Genomic DNA, 20,686 nt, shown 5'->3' with positions numbered 1-20,686 from the left:
CTGCCCAACTGATGGAATGGTGGATTACTATTTCATGTTTCACAAATAATTTAATGTAATGAAGTTTGTTTAGAGCAGTGGTTCTCAACCTGTCGGCTGCACATGACTCAAGCAGCACACAGCTATTGCTGAACTCAGCTGTGCATTAAAGGCTAGTGACCCAGCTACACTGTAGCCAAGCCCAGAGGTGTCAGGGCTGCCAGCCTGCCTGGCATGGCAGGAGTCCAAGATTGGGTTTGAGCTGGCCATGTAAGGTGTCAGGTATGAGGCTGCCTGTTGGCCCCAAAGGTCAGGTGCCCAGCATGCAAGGCAGCCTTCTGACCCTGTGACCTCCACCCCCACAGCAAGGATCTGGGGGCTCAGGGCCACTGGAGGCCAGCACAAGGCCCCCATGGGATGCAGGGCTTGTGGTAGCCATGGGGGACGGCAGTCCGGGCAGCCATGGAGTTGCTGGCCAGCCCTGTGTAGCGAGGATCCAGCATCAGGGTGGCTGCTGTTGTCCTGCCACCCAGTCCCCACAGATCAGGAAGCCCATCGTGGGCCACATACGCAGCGTACATACATTGAGAACCACTGGTTTAGAGCATACAGAGAAACTAGCAGAAGTCACCAGTAATAAGCACTCCAAGCTGAACACCTAAAATATTTGAATTTAATAGAAATTTTGCAGAGACTAAAAAGCTATAAATGGACAAGTTGGTCTCTGCATATTTAAAGTAATACAATTTTAAAAGTAAAAATTTCAGCTATATTCACAAAGGATGTTAATAAATTGAATAGGGTTCAAAGAAGAGCCAGGGTTGGAAAACATCCTTTGTATACTTTGTATACACAAACATCTTGTGTATACCCCCTAACCCAGGGGAAGGTGGTGATTTACTCCTGCCGGGCAAAGAACTATAATATTTTTTTAACTTAACATCCGTAGACCAGACAAGCAACCATCCTTCTTAGAAACGCCTTCTCAGTAGAGTGAAGAAAAACACAGGGTAAATTATATAGAAATAGCATTCTCAAATGACCCAAAATACCCGTGTACATTACTGACCATTAATTAACTTATCGGGTAGGAAAGCTGGAAGCAGTATAAGTTTTGCCACTGCTTTGCTGTTCCTCTCCATCAAATGTCAATCCAAGACATGACCAAGGGCTCTGTGTAAGCTTGAAAGGCATTTCCTAGACCCACCTTATTTCTGTAATCAAAGTTTAGGCAAGGAAAGAAAAGAACAAGTGAAATGGGCAATAAGACATGTACTTGAAATTTACTTCTGCCCCATTTCTTTTGTGAACATAATTGTTTGCACAGCTTTTCCTCTGGCACCTAATTTGAGCAAGAAAACGATGTTTAACCTTTCCCTGCTGCTTAATTTAATTAAGCTATATTGCTTCTGTAGGGTGAGTTGTGTCACTGATAGCAATTGTGTGTGAAATCCTTCTCTCTTCTCACGTTAGAGGTGTGTGGAAAACTTGTGACCTAAAAACTGCGGAGATGTGACAAATTGCAAATAAGGATGAAACTTTGGGGAACTACTGCTATATAAATTAGTCTTGAAGTTGGATTTAAAGGTGCAAATTTCCTTCAAAGTAGTAGTATAGCTGGAAATGACTTGACAATCTTTACAAAAATGAACACTTTCTGAGGTCACAGAAATGCCTTCACAAAAACTGCTAATTGCTGTGATTTCTCCATGGTTTCTTTATATAATCTTGGTAGCACTGTTTAAAAAAATCACTAAAAAATCGTTTTTAAAACAATTTGCCACATATTTACTAGTTAATGTTTCTGGTATGCACATCTCCATTCTATGTATCATAATACTGTGTATTATGTTAGGGCCACTGAGCATGAAATGTGTAATTTCAACCATGTTGGTTGGCATTACATAAAAATTGGTTTTGAAAGGCTTAAGGGCTTCTCACAAAAGGAGGCAGTCTGAGCTGCATTGACAGTATTCCATAATGTGAATCTTACATAAAGATCATGGTTGCTTTAGCAGAGAGATAGTTGGATGTACTCTCTTGTTTATAGGAACATTCTAAATCTTATTCCAGGTTTTGACTCTGATGAAGATCTTGGGCCGGTCTGTCATCATACATCGTTTCTAGGTGATGGTCTGGGATTGATTGTTGGCTTTTATCTTTAGTAAATCTTTCTGTTTCAAGTGTTTGCACGTTTGCATGGTAATGCAAGCTTTGCGCCTGCGGGGGAAGTGGGGGTGAGGGAAAGGCATGTCATGGCCAGAGTCAATAGAAAGCTGCAGGCATGGAATATGTATGGAAATCAGTTAAATCAATCTCCACGGAATATGTATTTTCCATGGCAAACAATTTAAATCATAATGAATCATTCACTCTTATTCTGTGCAGTGATGGTCTGCATGGCATATTTTTCATAAATGATGTGTGGTATATTTTGGCAGTTACTCTGAATGTCCACTGATAATGATATTGGTCGTTGGAAGACAGGCTAAGTTCAAAGCACATTGGACAAGTATGCTGATGGCTAGAGCCCAGCAAATCCACAACTATCCGCTTTATATCTGCAGGTATCCACATCCGCAGATGCCAATGTGGTTATCTTCAAGTCATTTTTGCAGATACAGATGTGGATACATATTTTTCTTTATCCATGCAGGGCTCTATTGATGGCCTTAGTCTAGTATTATTGGTACTTGAAAATGCTTTCACCAAAGAAAAGCTACGTTTTGTACTTAAATATGACAAAATAAGTGAACAGTAGCACTTATTCGTTGCTTTTCAAGTATATAGATAACCAGCATTTTATGCAATGTGCTTGAGATATCAGAATAATAAAAATGGAGAAGTGCAGATTTCTGTGGAATTTGATCCTTTAGCTCTATGCAAAATGCAAACATTATCCATGAATTAGTATTGCCACTGGTCATGGCCCCTGTTTCACAAGTCATATGTGGATTTCAGCAAGACCAATTTACTATTCAAATTAGCATTAACTAGTCAAAACAAATCTATCACTCTGCTGATACTTGCAAACCAGATGTTTGTACAGATGTTGGAAAGAGCAAGTAACTGGAACAAATCTGCTGATTGTCCTCAAAGCTGCAATAAAGAACTCTATTTCTCAGGTTCTAACCAGGTCCAAATAATTAATTGTACATTGGCCTCTGATTTTTTTTATATGAAATCATCTTTACCTTAGCTTTGGTTTTCCCTTTACAGATCAGAGAGTGGCATCTTTTTGCACCCTAAATGATATGCAGCAAGCTGCAGGTTTGGAGGGTGCTCAAGAATTATCTTTGGATGAAGGTCCAACAAATGGAAAAGATTTCATTGATGCTACTGGGTATGTAAGATTTAGAGCTTTTTTATTATGAAGCAGATGACAAATACTTACTCAGAATACAGAATATATCCTAGGCTCATAACTTCCTTTTCCTATGTGATTTACTTACCAAAGCCTAACTTTTTTACTTTTCCATGACAAGAAAAAAAAAAAGTCTTTTGAGTGCTTGCTCGTGTCCATTTCATATTAGGTATGTGTGCTTGCCACATTCACAGTACCAGAAGGTTCCCCCCCAGCAATATCCATAGGGGACCAACTTTGTCACCCTCTAGAGTGGCACCCAAATGGCACTTTATAAGGGGTGCTGCCAGCTCTCCCCACTAAGTTTTTTTTTTTGCTGCCAATGATGGTTGGCGCACAGAACGTGCACTGCTCTTACTAGTGTTGTTCAATCTTCAGTCTTATGAACTAGTAGAACCTGTAATTTAGTGTACATAGTTAGTATCTGAGTTAGTTACTTTAGCAATAGTTGAGAGTTCCTTTAGTCCAGTGGCTCTCAAAGTGTGGTCCATGAACCACTAGTGGTCCACGACCATCTTGCAGGTGAGCTGCAGTGGATTGCCTCTCTCCCTGCAGCAGGGAGCCTGCATTGACACTCCAGCATCACATCCGCCCACAAGGTTGGAGCGCCAGCACTACCTTCCCACTGTAAAGGGTGCAGGAGGCTCCGTGCACTGCTGCTCCCCCTTCCCCCGGATGGGGGAATGGCAGCACAGGAAACCACTCACCTGAAGGCCTTCCCTGCTGCTCCCATTGGCTGGAATCATGGCCAATGGAGACAGGGGGTCCTGGTCCCTGGGAGGAGTGAGCGACACGGAGCTAGGTAAGTGCCTCCCACGCCCTCCATGCCCAGACCTCCTACTCCTATCTCCCTCCCACCCAGACAATCCCCACCCTCAGCCCGCTCCTGCACCCAACCTCCCACCCAGACCTAACACTCACAACCCCTCCTCCACACATTTTGTCGTCATGGGTGGTTGGCTGGTTGTCTGCAGAAAGGTCTGCACTGTGTAGGGTGGGCTATGGGCCAAAAAGCTTGAGAACCACTGCTTTAGTCCCACCCAGAACTTAGCTACGGGACTGGGCATGCTCTGGTCCCCAGGCTTTAAGCCCTATGATCACTGCAAAAGCCTGTGCCTGTCAGCAGTACTCACAGTAGTTGTCTTAGGTGCTTGGGTGAAGGGCACATATCTGACACATGTCATGTCTGCATCTCCTTCAGACCTAGGGTTATGAAGGAGCATGATATTCAGCTTCAAGCGCACCTGATGGAACCCCAGTGCAGAGATCCAACTTGGCACCATGGTGTTGGTGAACAGTGTCCTGCCAGCACCAATTTCTTCCTACGGCCCTGGCCAAGAAGCCAAAGAAGGCCATTAAGAGATGTTCTCCTACTGTCCACAAGGGAAAGGGGAAGGGCAGGGCAGGAGGCAAGCTAACACCCACACTGAGCAGTACATCTCCCCATTCAAGAAGCTGGGCCTCAGCTCATGTTGATGCAGCCAACCCCATACTTGCCCTGACACAGAAGCAGGTAATAGACATCCTTCATCAGATGCAGGTACAATCGACATCCTAAGCTCTCCAGGCTAGTCAAGGAGATTCTAATGTTCCTAGTGCTGCCTGCACCAGCCCCAGTAGTACCCAGCTCTTGAGGTAAACCCAACTTGGGACCTAACCACTTGTCCTTGCATCAGAGACATTGCTCACCATTGTGTGAGGTATCCCACCACTGCTCACCCGCCCAGAGCCATCATGCCTCAGTGCCCAGGAGGCAGGTGCAGCAGAACACCTCTGCAGTCACCAGATCTTACGCACTAGCAGCTGGGTTCCAGGCATAGCTCACTGGTAATCTGGGGCAGACCCACTGTGGCACACGCTCTCTATAAGGAACACTGGGACCAATCCTTAGTGTTGCCAAGAGTTCAGGACCGATCTTGGGACCAATCAGAGGACCACAGCCACCAGCCCACCAATCGTTTCTGAGAATGGAATCACTGTGTTTGGGCAGATTCCCCAACAACCAGCCCATGACATCTCCAGGTCTTGTTCCATGTCCTAGTACTGGTCATGTAGCACAAGGTGTAGATCATGGGATTGCTAATGTAGATCTGCCGAGTGGTGTTGGTCACTAAGGTTCCAATCAAAACGCATATCCCACTTGGACCAGTCCTCCTTTAAGCACAACAACAGGAACCGTTTGGTTCAAAGCCACCACACCAGCAGAACCTGGTCAATGGGTACCAATTGCTCTGGCATGAAACAAGGACCCCTGACTGTGGCACAGCCTCCCAGATGCTGTGCTACAATAGCAGCACCAAAACCTGCCCTACGGCCCTAAGCACAGTGACTGGTGCCATGGTGCCCATAGAACCCCTGGGAGGTTCACCCAGCTCTCCCAGCCTGCCCACGTGGTGCCAGGAGTTTTGGATAGGCCAGTAGCTTTGACATCCCAACCCCCCTGGTGCTTGAGGCTTCAGAGAAGACCACCCTTCAGGTTTAGGTGAACTTGGGGCGACAACCTGCTTGCCCACCAGTGAGTGCCATGGAACCTGTGGTACTGGCATCTTCTTCCTCAACTCCAAATGAGGCCATCACGGGGTCCTCTTACCTGGTTCCCCAGGATGACACCAAGGTCAGCAGGTCACTTCCAACCTAGATCACCCTGAAAATCCTGTTACCCTATGTCCCAGGCTCAGCATGTAAGCCATTCAAACTGCAGCCAACTTGGGCAATTGAATCAGTCCTGTGGGACCCACCACACAAAAGGATCAAGTGCTATAGCCACCAACTGCCCTCACCCTTTCCCCAGCTATGTTCAATCCACTCCAAACAAGGAGCCAAGAAATCATGTAAGAGTGCATCCAAGGGTGACCAGCCAAACTGTTCCTCAGATCCAATTTCCATTTTTTTTTTCCAGCCACCTTTCCTTTTCCCTCCCTGTATGGACCACTATAATCTTGGATTGCTAAATCCTCAACATGGTGTGTGTCTCTCTCTCACACACACACACACTCACTCACACTCACACACATGTTCCTGTTCAGGGACCCATCTCAGAAAAGTCTCCTCATTCAGGAAGTTCAGGGGTTACTGCGACTGGGAATGATGGAGGTGGTTCTGCTCACATACGGAAATGGGTTTCTGTTCCCAGTATCTCTTAATCCCAAAGGCCAAAGGATTCTGGACCTGCAAGACCACAATAGGTACTTAAAGAAGCTATTTCACGTGGTTCCTCTTGCCTCCATTATTCCCTCTCTCAATCTGTGGTGCTGGTATGTCACCCTCAACCTGACGGATGCATACTTTCACGTAGCAATCTTCCCAGGTAACAGATGCTTCCTCCAATTTATGATTGGTTCTGCCCACTACGAGTTTGCAGTCCTTCTATTTGATCTGGTTACGACACCAAGGTTGTTTACCAAGTGCAATGCAGTGATGGTGGTTTACCTCAGGTGTCGGGAATCAAATTCTATCCATACCTCAACAACTGCATGGCCCAAAGACAGCCCAAAGATGACACAGTTCTGCAAACTATGTGCCTCTCCTTGGGACTACTGCTCAACAAAAGAAGGTCATGTTAATTCTAGTGGATAGAATTCATCAGAGTGGTGTTCTACTTGACCTGTGTGAGGGCATTCCTGCTGCTAGACAGGTTTCGGGCTCCGACAAACCTTATTGCGGAGGTATTCAAGTTTGAAGTATTCAAGGGTATGCCTACACTAGCCCCCTAGTTCGAACTAGGGAGGCTAATGTAGGCATTCGAAGTTGTACGAGGTGGACCGGTAGTTCGAATTAGAGATCCTAATTCGAACTACCTACTCCGTGCCGCGTGTAGCCGCAGGCACGGAGTTCGGACTAAGGGACTTTTTAAAATGGTGGCGCCCGGGAAGATGCAAATGAAGCCCAGGATATTTAAATCCCGGGCTTCATTTGAAACTTTGAATGCCTACATTAGCCTCCCTAGTTCGAACTAGGGGGCTAGTGTAGACATACCTCAAGTTTCCCCTAACATCAACCAGGATATGTGTATACCAAAAGGTTTTTAATTGGTCTCCAAAACATTTTTCCTGTAGTGAGACCACCTACTCCCTTGTAGGACTTCAATCCTATCCTCAAAAGTCCCATGAGACCTCCTTTGAACCACTTGCCACATGCTCTCTCCTGCACATGTCTATGAAGGTAGCCTTTCTTGTAGCAATCACATCAAGTAGACATGTGGACAAAATAGCAGTTTTGATGGCCAACCCCACTTGCATGATTTTTAGTAAGGACAAGGTAACATTAAGACCCTACCCCAAATTCTTCCTGAAAGTCCTCACTTCTTTTCATATAAATGAACTGACAAATTTACCTGCTTTCTTCCTGAAACTGTGTGGTGAAAATGCACTCCAAGTCTCCTTGTACTCTCTGGACATTCAACAAGCCATCGCTTTTTACCTCAACAGGACAAAGTCCTAGAGAAAATCCACAATGCTCTTTGTTTCCATTGCAGAAAGATTCAAAAGACAGTCAGTTTCCTCCTGTCATCAAAGTGTATCTCCTCCTGTGTCCACATCTGCAGCACCATTCACAACAACCAGACACCTGCAACCATCACCTCTCATTCCACCAGAGCTGTAGCACCACTGATGGCATTTCTCAATAACGTGTGTCAGACATTTGCAGAGCAACAACCCTAGTCATCAGAGCACGCTTTCGCCAGATACTATGCTATAACATCTGGTCCAATCCCGACTACATCAGTGGGACAGGCAGTGCTATCCACTATGCCTGGAATGCGGCTCCAAAGCCCCACCACCTCAGCTGGATGTTGCTCTTTAGTCACCTGAAATGGATCACCTACAGGGTCATCACTTGAAGAAGAAAAGAAAGTTACTCACTTTGTATCAATAGTTCTTCAAATGTGTGTCCCTGTGAGTGCTCCACTACCCTCCCTCCTCCCCTACTTTAGAGACTCTTTGGAGCTATATCCAAGGTAGAAAAGGAATGGAGATGCTGTGTCCCGCATGCAGACAATGGATAGCCATGACACAAGATGGAGTTACTGCGCGTGCGCGGAGCAGCAGGGCACTTGTACCAAAAATCTCCAGTCACCAGTGCAAGGACAAACCAGCACCTGAAGTGGAGCACTGACAAGGACACGCATTTCGAAGAACATTCGCTACTGCACAAATCCAGTTAGCTTTGTTCATCACTACAGAACAGATCCAGTTCCTTCTAGCCAAGAATGTCAGACCCTACTGATCCATTATATGCCCACGCTTTAAAAATATAAAGCTTGAGTACCTCTTAACTTCTTTCCAAATAATTTCAGCGAAATCTGTCACTTTACCCTAACTACCTGACCATACTAACAACTCTACAAACTCTGCGTGAAAACAAGTCCTGGGCATTTGTGTAGAGATGACTGAAGTTCTTGAAGTCTGTGAAGCTTTTTGTTTCCTCTTTAAGATCAAATACAACTGAGCACCTTGTTTCCAAGAGTACTGTCTAAATGACTCTGTGCATTTCATGGCTATGCCTTCACAGATGTACAACTTTGGCTACGTCTAGATTACATCCCTCTGTTGGCAGAGGGATGTAAATGAGGCACTTCGAAAGTGCAAATGAATTGGGGATTTAAATATCCCATGCCTCATTTGCATAATCATGTCATGGCGCTCTTTCCAACAAGCGCCATTTTGAAAGTAAAACCACAGTCTAGACGCGGTTCTTTCGAAAATGGCAGGCTTTCTCGAAAGATCCCGTAACCCTTGACAGAGGGATGCAATCTAGATGTAGCCTTTGAGTGAATACCCCTTTACATTGCATCAGAGAGATTTCTGCTTCAGCAGCCAGTCCCGGTCAGTTTCCATCTAGAAAGCTTGCAGGGTAGCCTTTTTCTGTTTGAAATTAGCACCTAACATGGGGTTCAATCTGGTCTACCGATAACCACTCCCTGCTCTATCTTCCTTCAAAGATGAGTCCTGTAATCCTTTGTTGTATTTCCCCAATCCCTCCCCTCATTTTAAACACACTTTGTTTCATTTATTTTTGATCAGTTCCATCATGTGGATAGAACTGATCACTGGGTGTTGGGTAAGTCTGCACAGCAGGGATGGAACAAGGGGCATAGGCCTTCACAATCACTGGAGTTCCCTGTCTGGTGGTTTGGTACAAGCAAAGACAGCAGCTGTGTATCTTCAGAGAACAAATTCAGGAAACCATTCACCCCTGCTTACAGATGAAGCAGAGAGATTGTAACTCTCTTAAATCCACACGGAATAAGTATCAAGACTACCCTAGTCTCGTGGTTGGAGCTCTAGATTATCACCTCATTTCCATTCTCTCTACTAGGGAGTTGTGGATTCCCAAAACAGGAAGATTCAGCAATAGAATTTATTTGTTAGTAGTTTAAACATTTTTGGTTTGCTTTGTTTTTCAACTTGAGGAGTGGAATTAAAAATGGAAGGGAGGAACTTTAGTCTTTTTGCTTATTAGACTGTCATTTCAATTAGAACCAATTTTAGACAAATGAATCTACTTACATGGTAAAGCACACGTCTCAATGACTTTAAACTCACAATGCCTCTTCTAGCCAGCTGGTGGGCATCAGGAATAGCAAAAATGCATGTAGGCATTCCATTTTTAGTGTCGTCAAACCTGTCCAATTTGCTAACTTGTATGCAGCAGCTGATTCAGCTTTGTATATTTCTTCAGCTTCTCTCATCTAGATGAAATAATTCATATTGCATCTAATTTAATCTGTGAATGTGTATGCAACTGTCTCCCAGAGTGTTCACTGTCATACATAGGGGAAAAAAGCGCTTCTCTGCATTTTCTCTCAGACATGCATTTGATTAACCTGTGGCTATGTTGTGCATTTGACCTTTAAAAAATGTTTCTCTATAAAGTCATTTGTTTATCTTTTTACTTGAAATGGCACAATTGCCAACTAGAGAAAAGAACTAAAATGAGCCTGTAGGTTTATAATCATTGCTGTTGCAACTTGCTTTGTTACTAATGTTCCTGATCAGAAAACAGCTTGTTAACAAATGCACTCTTTGCATTATTTAGTTGAACCATTCATTTGCACTGTGAATATATGAGTAATATCTGAAGCATTTATTTGTTCAAGTCATTTTTCATTTCTGCTTCATTAGTGTGAGATGCAGCAACGTATTTCAAACCTTATAGTAGTGAGTTCATGGTTGAGCAAGCCTATTGTTGCTTTTTCCAGCTGATGTACCCAGTTGGCCCAGGGTCAATTGTTTTTTGTGATGTGTCCCTATAAAAGTATATTTTGTTGACATTAAGGAAGGAAGTATTTTGAACTAATTCTGGAGTGATGTTTACTTTGTAGGGAGCACACGCCATCTACTCTGACTGGGAAAGTAAACCAGCTGGAAGTGATCCTCCGGCAACTACAAACTGACCTCCGGAAGGTAAAAATCTCTTCATCGGAATTAAATGTCTCCATTGCTCTTAATTATACTTGTATGGTACCTTTCATCCCAGGGTTTTAAAGAGTGGCACATCTGTGTGATGGGGTTTCACCCCGCATAAACCCTGAGTGGGTTAGTGTGGGCAAAAGGGGGCTAATTAACCTTACATGCTGTGCCTGAGAAGGCCTAACTTCAAGAACCACTGTGGGAGAAGCTGAGATAAGATTATAAAGACAGGAAGTGTTGCCAGGGAGGGGACTTCAGGGAAGGGCATGCAGTCACTCCCTAGAAGGAAAGAGAGTTGGTCAGGAATAATGTGGAAGTTCAGAAGGAAAGTGAGCTATGGAGACAGACAAGAGGCCAAGAGAAATGATGTAGCCACAGGGAGCAGAGGTAGACTAAGGACTAGGGCTATGAAAGAGCCCAGGGAAACCGCATCAGAGACTGAGCAGAATTGCATTGCTAGTCATAGTTCCTCTGGGCTGGGACCCAGACTTGTGGGCAGCCCCACGTTGCTGTATCAGCCACTATAGGTAAAATGAAAGATAGCTTTTCATTTGCGGCTTTTGGATAGGATAGCCATATGTTCAGTTTTGGCCAGGATAGTCCCTTTTTTAAGCTCTGTCCCAGCTGTCCTGATTTTGTTTAACAAAAGTGAGCATTTGTCCCATTTGCTCTTGTCAGCTGGATCAGTGTGACAAATGCCCACTTTTGTTTGTTTTGTTTTTTAAAGGGGAGGGATAGAGAGGAATGGGTCAGAGGAGAGCAGCTTGGACCAGCCCCCATGCAGGAGAGAGGAAGGCTCAGGCAAGTGGTTTGGGCCATGCGTATATGGGAAGGAGGATCTGGCACTTGGACAAGTGGCTCTAACCAGCCCTGTGTGGGGCTCCCAGACTAGCACCATGTAGTGTCCCACTTTCCCCTTGGGAAATAGTGTTGCCCTGAATTTGGACAACTTGTCCAGTGGGTCTTTGATACCCTGGAACGGGGGACTGTAAAGCAACTTGGCCAGAGGGCTGAATCCAGGAGATGGAGCACTTTAAGTCCTGAGCAGCCGACGACAGGTACCACGAGGAGTGAAAGCTAATTCCCAGACCAACCTACAATGAGGTGCATCTCCAGTGAATCCAGCTATTTACAATCTGAGACTATATGCTAGGAGTCTGGTACTCAACTTGCAGATGAGTAAACTGAGGCACAGAATGGTTTGTAACGGAATCAAACGGAGTTAGCGATAGAGCTGGACACAGAAACCTGGCTGCCAGATCTGTTAAACAGACCACATACTGCTTTTGTTGAGGAAATAAAACATTAGAGAGAAATGACTGAAGCCAAACATTTTTGCTTTAGCTTTGTATTTGTGGAATCAAATCCTTTTGACTTGAATTTTTCTGTATCACTTGTTAATCTTCTGATCTTTAAATATTTGGGGGAGTGTTCTAAATTCAGACCCTATTTTTAGGGATGAGTCTAATCTGAATTGTAGAATAACTTTAGTGCTCACAACTTTGTTACTGGGTTCTAGAATTCCCATACAGAAATTGCATTTTGTTTTGTTTTTAGCCTGCCATATTATCTTCCTCAGTACAACATTGCAGAAAATTTTGGGATTCAGCTTACAGTGCAATAGTTGTCATGGTGGATTAGGGAGCTTTGTGACTCACTTAGAAATATAAGTAACAGAAATAATGTCATCCTTGCTGCTCACTTGCTTCAACTTCTATTTTATTAACCAGGAAAAACAAGACAAAGCAGTTCTCCAAGCTGAAGTCCAGCATCTAAGACAAGATAATATGAGGCTTCAGGAGGAGTCTCAGACAGCAGCTGCTCAACTAAGAAAATTTACAGAATGGTTTTTCAATACCATAGACAAAAAGTCCTAATGGCTAGGCCTTTGGAAAATGCTATTTGACCTGAAAACAGCTGTATCTTTGAATTAGTGAAATATAAATTCATTGTGTTCACAGTCCATTTTAGATGTTTCTGCTATATTCTCTGTCCAGCTCTATTCATTTGAACAAGACTGAGAGCCATGTGGGATCTGTCTTTGTAGTCATCTGAAGAAAGAAGAGAATATCAGACATTTGTTGTGTGAAAATGAATGTAAAATTCTTGGTGTCATTTTAGACATTTTTAGAAGATGCTCTGGGTTAGAGTTACCTGAAGAGGAAAAGTTTTGGGTTTTATTTCCTGTATTTCAGGTGCTCTGGTGAAGATGTTAAAGCAATTTACAGTAGTTTGGGCTTCAGTATTGTAAGATAAAAAGAATAACCTGACATATACCTTAATGTTTAAAAGGTGCTCTATTTTTTGTATGTACAGTAGTTTATTTCCACAGTCACATTGTCATAGCAATAAGAATGGAGGTATAGTGAATAGTCACAAAGCTGTGTTTATAAAACGTTAGCACTGATGTGTTTAACACTAGTTTGGATGCAGATACATTAGAGATTATTTATTTGCAGGAACAAATGGTGCCTGAATATACAGTGTTCTGATTTTCTAAAGATACACATGCCTTGTAAATGGCTCACTGGGTTAGCCCACTCCAACTTCAGATAATTTTGTATAGTTGATGTTCAGCTAAAACAGTTATACTGCCTATCTATTAAAATCATGTATGGTGTGAGCCAACCAATCACTTGTATAATGCCAAATTCATTTATCTTTGTACAGAAGCTTTGATCAAGTGTCTTGTATTTAACACCTTTATTTAAGCTTATTTAACCTGCAGTTGTTAATTTTATAAAGTTTTTGTTTTATCTGCACTATGGTGAAGACAGTTGGCTGCAAGCTGTAATAGTTTTAGCTTGCTGAGACTGTACTGAAATTTTAGAAAATTCTAACAATTGGATGCTGCTAGTACACTATTTGTTTGTGTGCTTTAACATTTTTAACTGTTTCATTTGAGATGAACATACATTTTGCTTTTTTAATAAACATTAAAAATATAAACCTCAAAAATGATGTTTCTTTTTGTTACCATTCAACACACCTACAGTTTAAGTTCCTGTTCAGTCCATTGTGAATGTCACCTACATATATGTATTTTTCTGCAATCTTAATTATTTGTAATCTGATGCTGAGAAAAATCTAAGCATCTTTAGTTCCCATTCATTTCCCAGGATCAGGTCATGGTTGATGCTGTCTTCGGTGTGATCTGATCTCTACCAGACAGGATATCCTGATCAGAGACCAAAAACAATCCAGCAACGTATATGTATTGACCTAAAAGAACTATCACTATACCACGGCAAAATATATACAAATCACTCAAAAGGCATCAAGTATTTTGAAAATGTATCTTAATGCCAGAGAACTTGCCATCTTTACTGTGTGCAATCAGAGTTGATTATGCTGTTAGCATCTGTGAGATATGAAAGCGTACTGATGATAGCTTAGAGTAGACTGTTTTATGTTCATCGTCTTTTGCTGCAATTCCACATATAGTATTATCCTTAAAATCTACTGGAAAGGTGCAATTGTATGAAATGAATTGAAGCTAACGAGCCCCTTTGATGTTAGTTTGCCAAGAAGAAAGCAGTTTGAGACTGTGGTATTATTGAAAGCACAGACCCAAGACATGGCTTCTAAGTGAATATATAAAATCAGTTTTAAAGCCCAGTGCAAAAGCTCTCTGTACATAAACTCAGTTGATTCAAATTATATTCTGTATCCACTTTGCACTGTGTGGGCCAAAATTGTTTTCTAAAGTGGAACAAATATCTGTCTCTGCTAAAATGTTTGAACAATAGGAAAAATCATCTTTGAGCAGATAAAATTAAGGCTTTGGCCAACATTTCAGTATTGCAATTTACTAGTGAATTGAGTTATGGGGATTGGGGTGGGGGGAGATGGCATTCTTGGTCCGTGTAGTTCTTCAACAATGGCTCTGATTCTAGCATACAGGGAAACGTCTGGCAAAAAAAGCTCCATTAACTTAGAGTAATTAAACATGGCAGTCCCATGTTCCACTAGAATCTGATTTAAACACCTTGCAAAAGTCATTAGTAAACCCATCTGGGCTGGAGACCTTGCCAAATTGCAAACTCCGTACAACCTTCACAATTTCTGTCAGTAAAATGTGCCTTCAGGAGAGGCTTCTCTTTGGAAAGCTGTGCTAACTGAAGTGAACTCAAAGAAGAGGCTTTTTCTGGAAGAGTAATACTGAGTTTATGTAATAGTTAATGTGTGCATTTCTGGAATATAGCATGTGTATATATACACCCATTCCTCTTTTTAGCTGCTGAAATAACTTAGATAATTAACTGTGCAAAAGAAGTTTGTCAACTAGATTTCTTCTGTCTGTCTCTCTGTGCCTCCTGGTCTCAAATGCTAGAATATTTTGTTCCCAAAAATCTAAAAGATTGTGACCCAGAAGACACTAATCCCCTTATTTCCATTGTAACTCCCAGTAATCATTCCATCAAGTGTTGCCACAGTAAATGGATATACTTGAGTAACTGCTTACCACCAAAAGGGAAGTGGTTCACAATCTGATCTTAAATTTTTAATGATACAAGTAACCAATCAATTGTACCACAAACCTTATTCTAGATTTGAGGTAGAGATCAGGTGCATTTCAATGTATTTATTTCATTCTACTCTTTTTAAATGATCTTTTCAGAGGAACTCAGTGTTCAGGAAAATGATGGACTAAACCACTCACTGGTAAACCAGGGTACCAACAAAATCTTCTTGGCACCTCAATGCTGTTCTACAGAATTCCAATATCAAACAGAAATCAATCATCCATGCCAACCTGGGCTGTTCTGGTAATGTGAACAAATGCCCAACAGCAGCCACAATGAGACCACAAAATTTTTGTAGCTTTCGACTGAAAGGTGCATGTCTTCTCTGAATTGTAGCTTTTCATTGCAGAGGTTCTCAAAGTTTTTAAATAATGTGGATGATAATTTAATACAAAGATTCTCTTCTGAGGCCACCTGCCTACCCATTCATGACCACATGTACTATCCCACTTCCCATTCAAGATTTTGTAACATCCTTATGGCAAGTGCAGAAATTGCTTGTTACCGTTTTCGTATTAAAATTCTCTTTGCTAAAGATAGTGACAGAGAACTCTTTTTGGTATGATTTCTCTTCTGATGGATGTAGAACTTAATCATACTGTGATCTTTATTATTTAGTGCCTATGCTATGTTTACTTTTTGAAAGAGCTTCTGTGTCTTCTCTTGTATGCTCTGTCATGGCCCCTCCATGGTTTATGAAAACTGGCTTATGAATATGCATAACTCAGATGCGTTAGTCAAAATGCATCATGTAACATATCAATTTTAAAGTTACGATCTACTGAATGTGTATATTCTATTTCTGTGAATGTGTCTTTCTTCTACGTGAAGTTAGAAAAATGATGTGTGAATTAGTCTGTAATTCTACATATACTAATGAGGGCTATTAGTAATACTCCAGAGACATAAAGGCCTAATGCTCAAGACAATGATCTCTAAATCAATTTGTTTTCCTGTAAGTTCAAACTATTGTTGGTCTTATAAACACGTGGCCAGGCCATTTTGGATTTGGCACTTTCCCACTCAAGGTGAAAAAAGTTGAACCGAGCACAAAGAATTCTTGTCTTGGATGAAAGGGATATAAAAGTGGGAACCCAAATAATGAGGGTAGTGGCCAGACACCAGGAGACCCCACTTGCCAACCAAGATCCCTCCTGGAAACATCTATAACTGAACAGGGAGAAGGTTTGGCCCCAATATAGGAGTCTGCCCAACTTGTGAAAGATGATTAGAACAACTATTAGGGTACGAATTTGCATATAACAAGTTTCTTAGAGTAAGAGGATTAGCTAGAGTATTTTCATTTTGGCTTAGTAACTTAGTTTGATCTGTCTCTTTTCACTTGCAATCACTTAAATCCTACTTTTTATACTTAATAAAACACTTGTTTATTATCAAGCCTGGTGTAAATAATTTCCTGGGGAGGGGCAAGAGCAACTACTATGCATATTTCTCTTTTATTGATAAAGTGGGCAAACCGTATGAGCTGTATAAAACTTTTATACAGAGTAAGATGGATTTATTTGGCATTTTGGTTCTCTTTGGAGCTGTGTTCCCAGATGTTGTCAAGGTCCTCGTAGCTCAGCTCTCCCAGTGAGCTAGTTCAGTGTCTGCTCTGTTGCAGGGCTGTTACCCCAACTCTGTGCCTTGGCTGGGGGAGACCAGAGTTCTGGCCCAGCAAGATAAGATTGTGGGGTGGCCAGAGGTTAGGTAGGCAGGCTCAGTGTTGAAAATTATTTCTCTCAAACTTGCTCCTTTGGGATATTTGATATTATCTTCACTGAGAAGCATATAACGAATACTTTGCTCTTTACAATAAATATTCCAGCAGTAATACCCAAAAAGTTTAATGAAACTTGGAAATGATTTAATTTGAAAGCATCTGAACCATCTAAATTATCTCTAATCAATTTGTTGTTTTTCAGTGAAAAGGTTTCTTGTAAATATCTGAGCAGGTGCTGCAACATTCTGCACTTTTAAAAATCTCAGAATATCAGAAAAGATACCTTAATCTCACAAAACCCTTTCTTTATGTAAAAAGTGCCAGCAGTAATGGTTCTATGAAGTCAGAATAAAGTACCTCTGAGGTAAACATTTAAAATTAAAAGGAAAATTAAGTGAGGCAGGCTGTACATATTTTGTGATCATTGTCTTTATATTGTCAATGCAGGATTAATATTCTCCATAATTCCTATTCCACAAGAGAGAAGAATGTTTTCTTCACTAAGGACACTATTAAAAGATTTTGCTCTATCATTCTGACCTTGCAAAATTGTAATCCCAGCTTTTAACAGGCTCCTTATATCATGCACTGTTTTTTTAAATGTAGGAGTTTGAGAACCTGCTGTATCAAATTTAGACTTGCAAGCCAAAGCAATGAATTTAGAGCAGGGGTGTCCAAACTTTTTTCAAAGAGGGCCAGATTTGATGACGTGAACATGCGTGAGGGCCGACCATTTTGCCTGACATTCTTTGAACCATTAAAATTAAATGCAAATTAACTATTTTATGCAAAGTTTATTGCAAACAGCATACTTTTCATTTCGTCACATGGATGACAAATCTAAACAGGTGTTAAATCACTCTGCCTTTCATATCTGAAGGCCAGATGAAAAAAAAATCCAAGAAGCTGAAATATATGTCAGGAACATTGTAAAGTACATTACATATTATTGGTAATAAAGGTTGTCTGTCAACTTTTAAGTTAAAAAAATATGAACAGGAACATAACACCAAGTATACATGTTGTGTCCAAATATATTTATAACTGATTTAGACCAACTGACATTAACTGAGATTTTACAATGTATTCATCTCAATACATATGGATTCGTTGGGGGCCATAAAAGATAGATATTGCCAAATTACCTGTGGGGCCGTATTAAACCGGAACACGGGCCGCAATTGGCCCGCGGGCCGGACTTTGGACATGCCTGATTTAGAGCATGAATCTCCAAAAGTACTTCAAGTGGGGGTTCTGATACCTTGTTCGGAGAAGATGGATGACATGAAAAAAGTTGGTTTTTTTGTTTGAAAGCTCAATAAACAGCAGTGCAAGCAGCTGCAGCTAATGGGGATTGAACCGAGATGAAGAGACCAAATCCCTCTATCCTTTCCTTTTAGAAATTGTCCAAAAATAGCATACTTAGCTATGACTATTTGAGAGGCTGGAGTTATCACTTACTGAATGAAATGTGACTCCAAGGTGGTGTTCAAGTACTAGCCATCAATATAGCTTCCCACAATTTCTAATACTACTGTCCTTTGTAGGTCAGCATTAACTGATAATGCTGTTTTACAAAGAAATGTCACTTAAGTGAAAATCTGAACCTGATTTTCACCGAAAATGCCTGCATTTCTGAAGTTTTGGACATGTGTGTTCCTTCTTGGGTGGTGGATGCTCACATGTGATCCCTGGCATACAATGCCTCCTCTTCTTCAACAGGAACTACTCCCTTTCTGTGCAAGGGAGGGAGAAAAAAGTCCTCAACCATTGCATGAAGCACATTCCAGTGAATACTGAAGGAATGCAGCTTTAGTCTTAAGGAAATTTGCCAGCCAGAGGGTTGCCCCTTCATCAACAAGGTTGCAACCAAGGCTACTTTACAGATTGTTCCAGTTTTAGGAAGACAACACAGCCACAGTAAATTTCAGCTGACTATCCTATGACCACACAGCCCTAAAGTCCTGGGGCTGTTTTCATTTCTTTCCTCCCCACATCTGCCTCTATCCAAACAGAATAATAATCAGCAGGAGTAAAGTAAGCCTTCTTGAACACTGCCTCTGACCATAGTTTTGTAGCTTACTAAACCTTGCTTTTCTTTCCCAGGCATGCTCCCTTTCTTAAAATACGATGGCTTGGAAGACAGAGCCAGCCCCATGGTACAGTCATTATAGGATACTGAGCGCACAGCACAAAATGAATTCTGCCTACTATCCATTTTGAAGCATCGTCCCATAGCAGGGTACTAAAAAAGGTACAATGGCCTTTTCTGCTCTCTCCTATACGCTGTAGCTTCTGTTACAAAATTTGCACTGCTGGGCACTCAGCACTTAGAAAATTAGACCATAATTAGATATTTAAATATGATTAAGGAGCCTAAGTTTTAGGCACCAAGTTATTTTGAAGAATCTTAGTCTGCATTCTTTTGGTCAGTATTCAGTCCAGAAGTCCTTGCCCACAGTTAGTGAAAATCTCTCTCACCAGTTTCAGCTTTTTTGGACAAGGAGACATCAGACACACAACTCCGTAAGACAGGCACTGGGTTGTCTGTATGTATCTTAGGGTATGTCTACACTACCCCGCTAGTTTGAACTAGCAGGGGTAATGTAGTCATCCGCAGTGGCAAATGAAGCCTGGGATTTGAATTTCCCGGGCTTCATTTGCATGAAGCCAGCCGGCACCATTTTTAAATGCCGGCTAGTTCGGACCCCGTGCCGCATGGCTACATGCGGCACGGACTAGCTAGTTCGGATTAGCTAGTTCGTTCCACGAGGTGTACAGCTAGTTCGGATTAGAAGCCTAATCCGAACTAGCTAGTCCATGCTGCGTGTAGCCGCGCGGCATGGGGTCCAAACTAGCTGGCATTTAAAAATGGCGCCAGCCGGCTTCATGCAAATGAAGCCCAGGAAATTCAAATCCCGGGCTTCATTTGCAACTGCGGATGACTACATTACCCCCGCTAGTTCAAACTAGGGGGGTAGTGTAGACATACCCTTACTTAGGCCTTACAGGTGGGCTCTGTCATGTCATGTGGTCAAAACTACTCCAAACGGTATTATTAGGTCAGATCCCTTTTGTGACACACTGTTTGAGACAACTGCTGCTTAATTGGTGCCTTGATTCTATTCTATTAAAAAAATTGATGCTCGATTCTTAGTGATACTCAGGGAAATCAGGAGTTAACTCCTCCAGAATCAAGGGAGCATGTAAATTATTCATGCAAATGAGAGGAGAATTGCTCCCTTTCTGTGGAGAATGGTGAATTATACCCAGACACTGTTTTTAAATTGAGGTCAAATGCTTAGACCAAGAATGGGGAATAAAACTAAAACTGAAGTCTTTCTTTATTAACCAGGACCTGAGAAGTCCACAGTTTGTTTGGCTCATTAATGTCGAATGTTGATGTGGTTTAAGCCACTTACTCATCTCGAAAGAATGTTCTTTCAACATGAGTCATTTGCTCTTTAAAATGAGATCGCTCCACAGTGAAGCATCTAACAAGTCTTCTGCCATCATGCCAATTAGCTGGTAAGGTTGTTGATATTTATTTAGGGAAACTTTGAAAGGATACTAGCAAGATATTGCCATCATCTCTGCATAGCTTTATTAACCTCATGCATCAAATCCTTTTGGAAACTTGACATTTATATTCCTGGGCACTGCTCCTCTTTTAGTGCGTGCT

At 41.9% G+C, this 20,686-nt stretch overlaps 1 protein-coding gene across 9 annotated transcripts in view; it reads left to right on the top strand.

Moving 5' to 3' along the window:
* The window catches only part of SIPA1L2 (signal induced proliferation associated 1 like 2), a 251,297-nt gene extending 237,573 nt beyond the window's left edge, over nt 1-13,724 (top strand). For 6 of the 9 annotated variants that reach the window (XM_075924747.1, XM_075924746.1, XM_075924745.1 and 3 more), the window contains 4 exons: nt 2,053-2,106; nt 3,199-3,322; nt 10,668-10,749; nt 12,486-13,723. In XM_075924747.1, coding sequence (XP_075780862.1) covers nt 2,053-2,106; nt 3,199-3,322; nt 10,668-10,749; nt 12,486-12,632 — 407 coding nt within the window. In that variant the 3' untranslated portion in view covers nt 12,633-13,723. Of the gene's footprint in view, nt 1-2,052; nt 2,107-3,198; nt 3,323-10,667; nt 10,750-12,485 lie in introns of all 9 variants that reach the window. The other 3 variants (XM_075924749.1, XM_075924754.1, XM_075924753.1) reach the window with 2 other exon arrangements.
* Nucleotides 13,725-20,686: the final 6,962 nt, after the last annotated feature.

This window comes from Pelodiscus sinensis, chromosome 3 (assembly GCF_049634645.1).
Source record: "Pelodiscus sinensis isolate JC-2024 chromosome 3, ASM4963464v1, whole genome shotgun sequence".
NCBI classification, from domain to species: domain Eukaryota; kingdom Metazoa; phylum Chordata; order Testudines; family Trionychidae; genus Pelodiscus; species Pelodiscus sinensis.
This window is presented reverse-complemented; position numbering and strand designations above follow the sequence as displayed.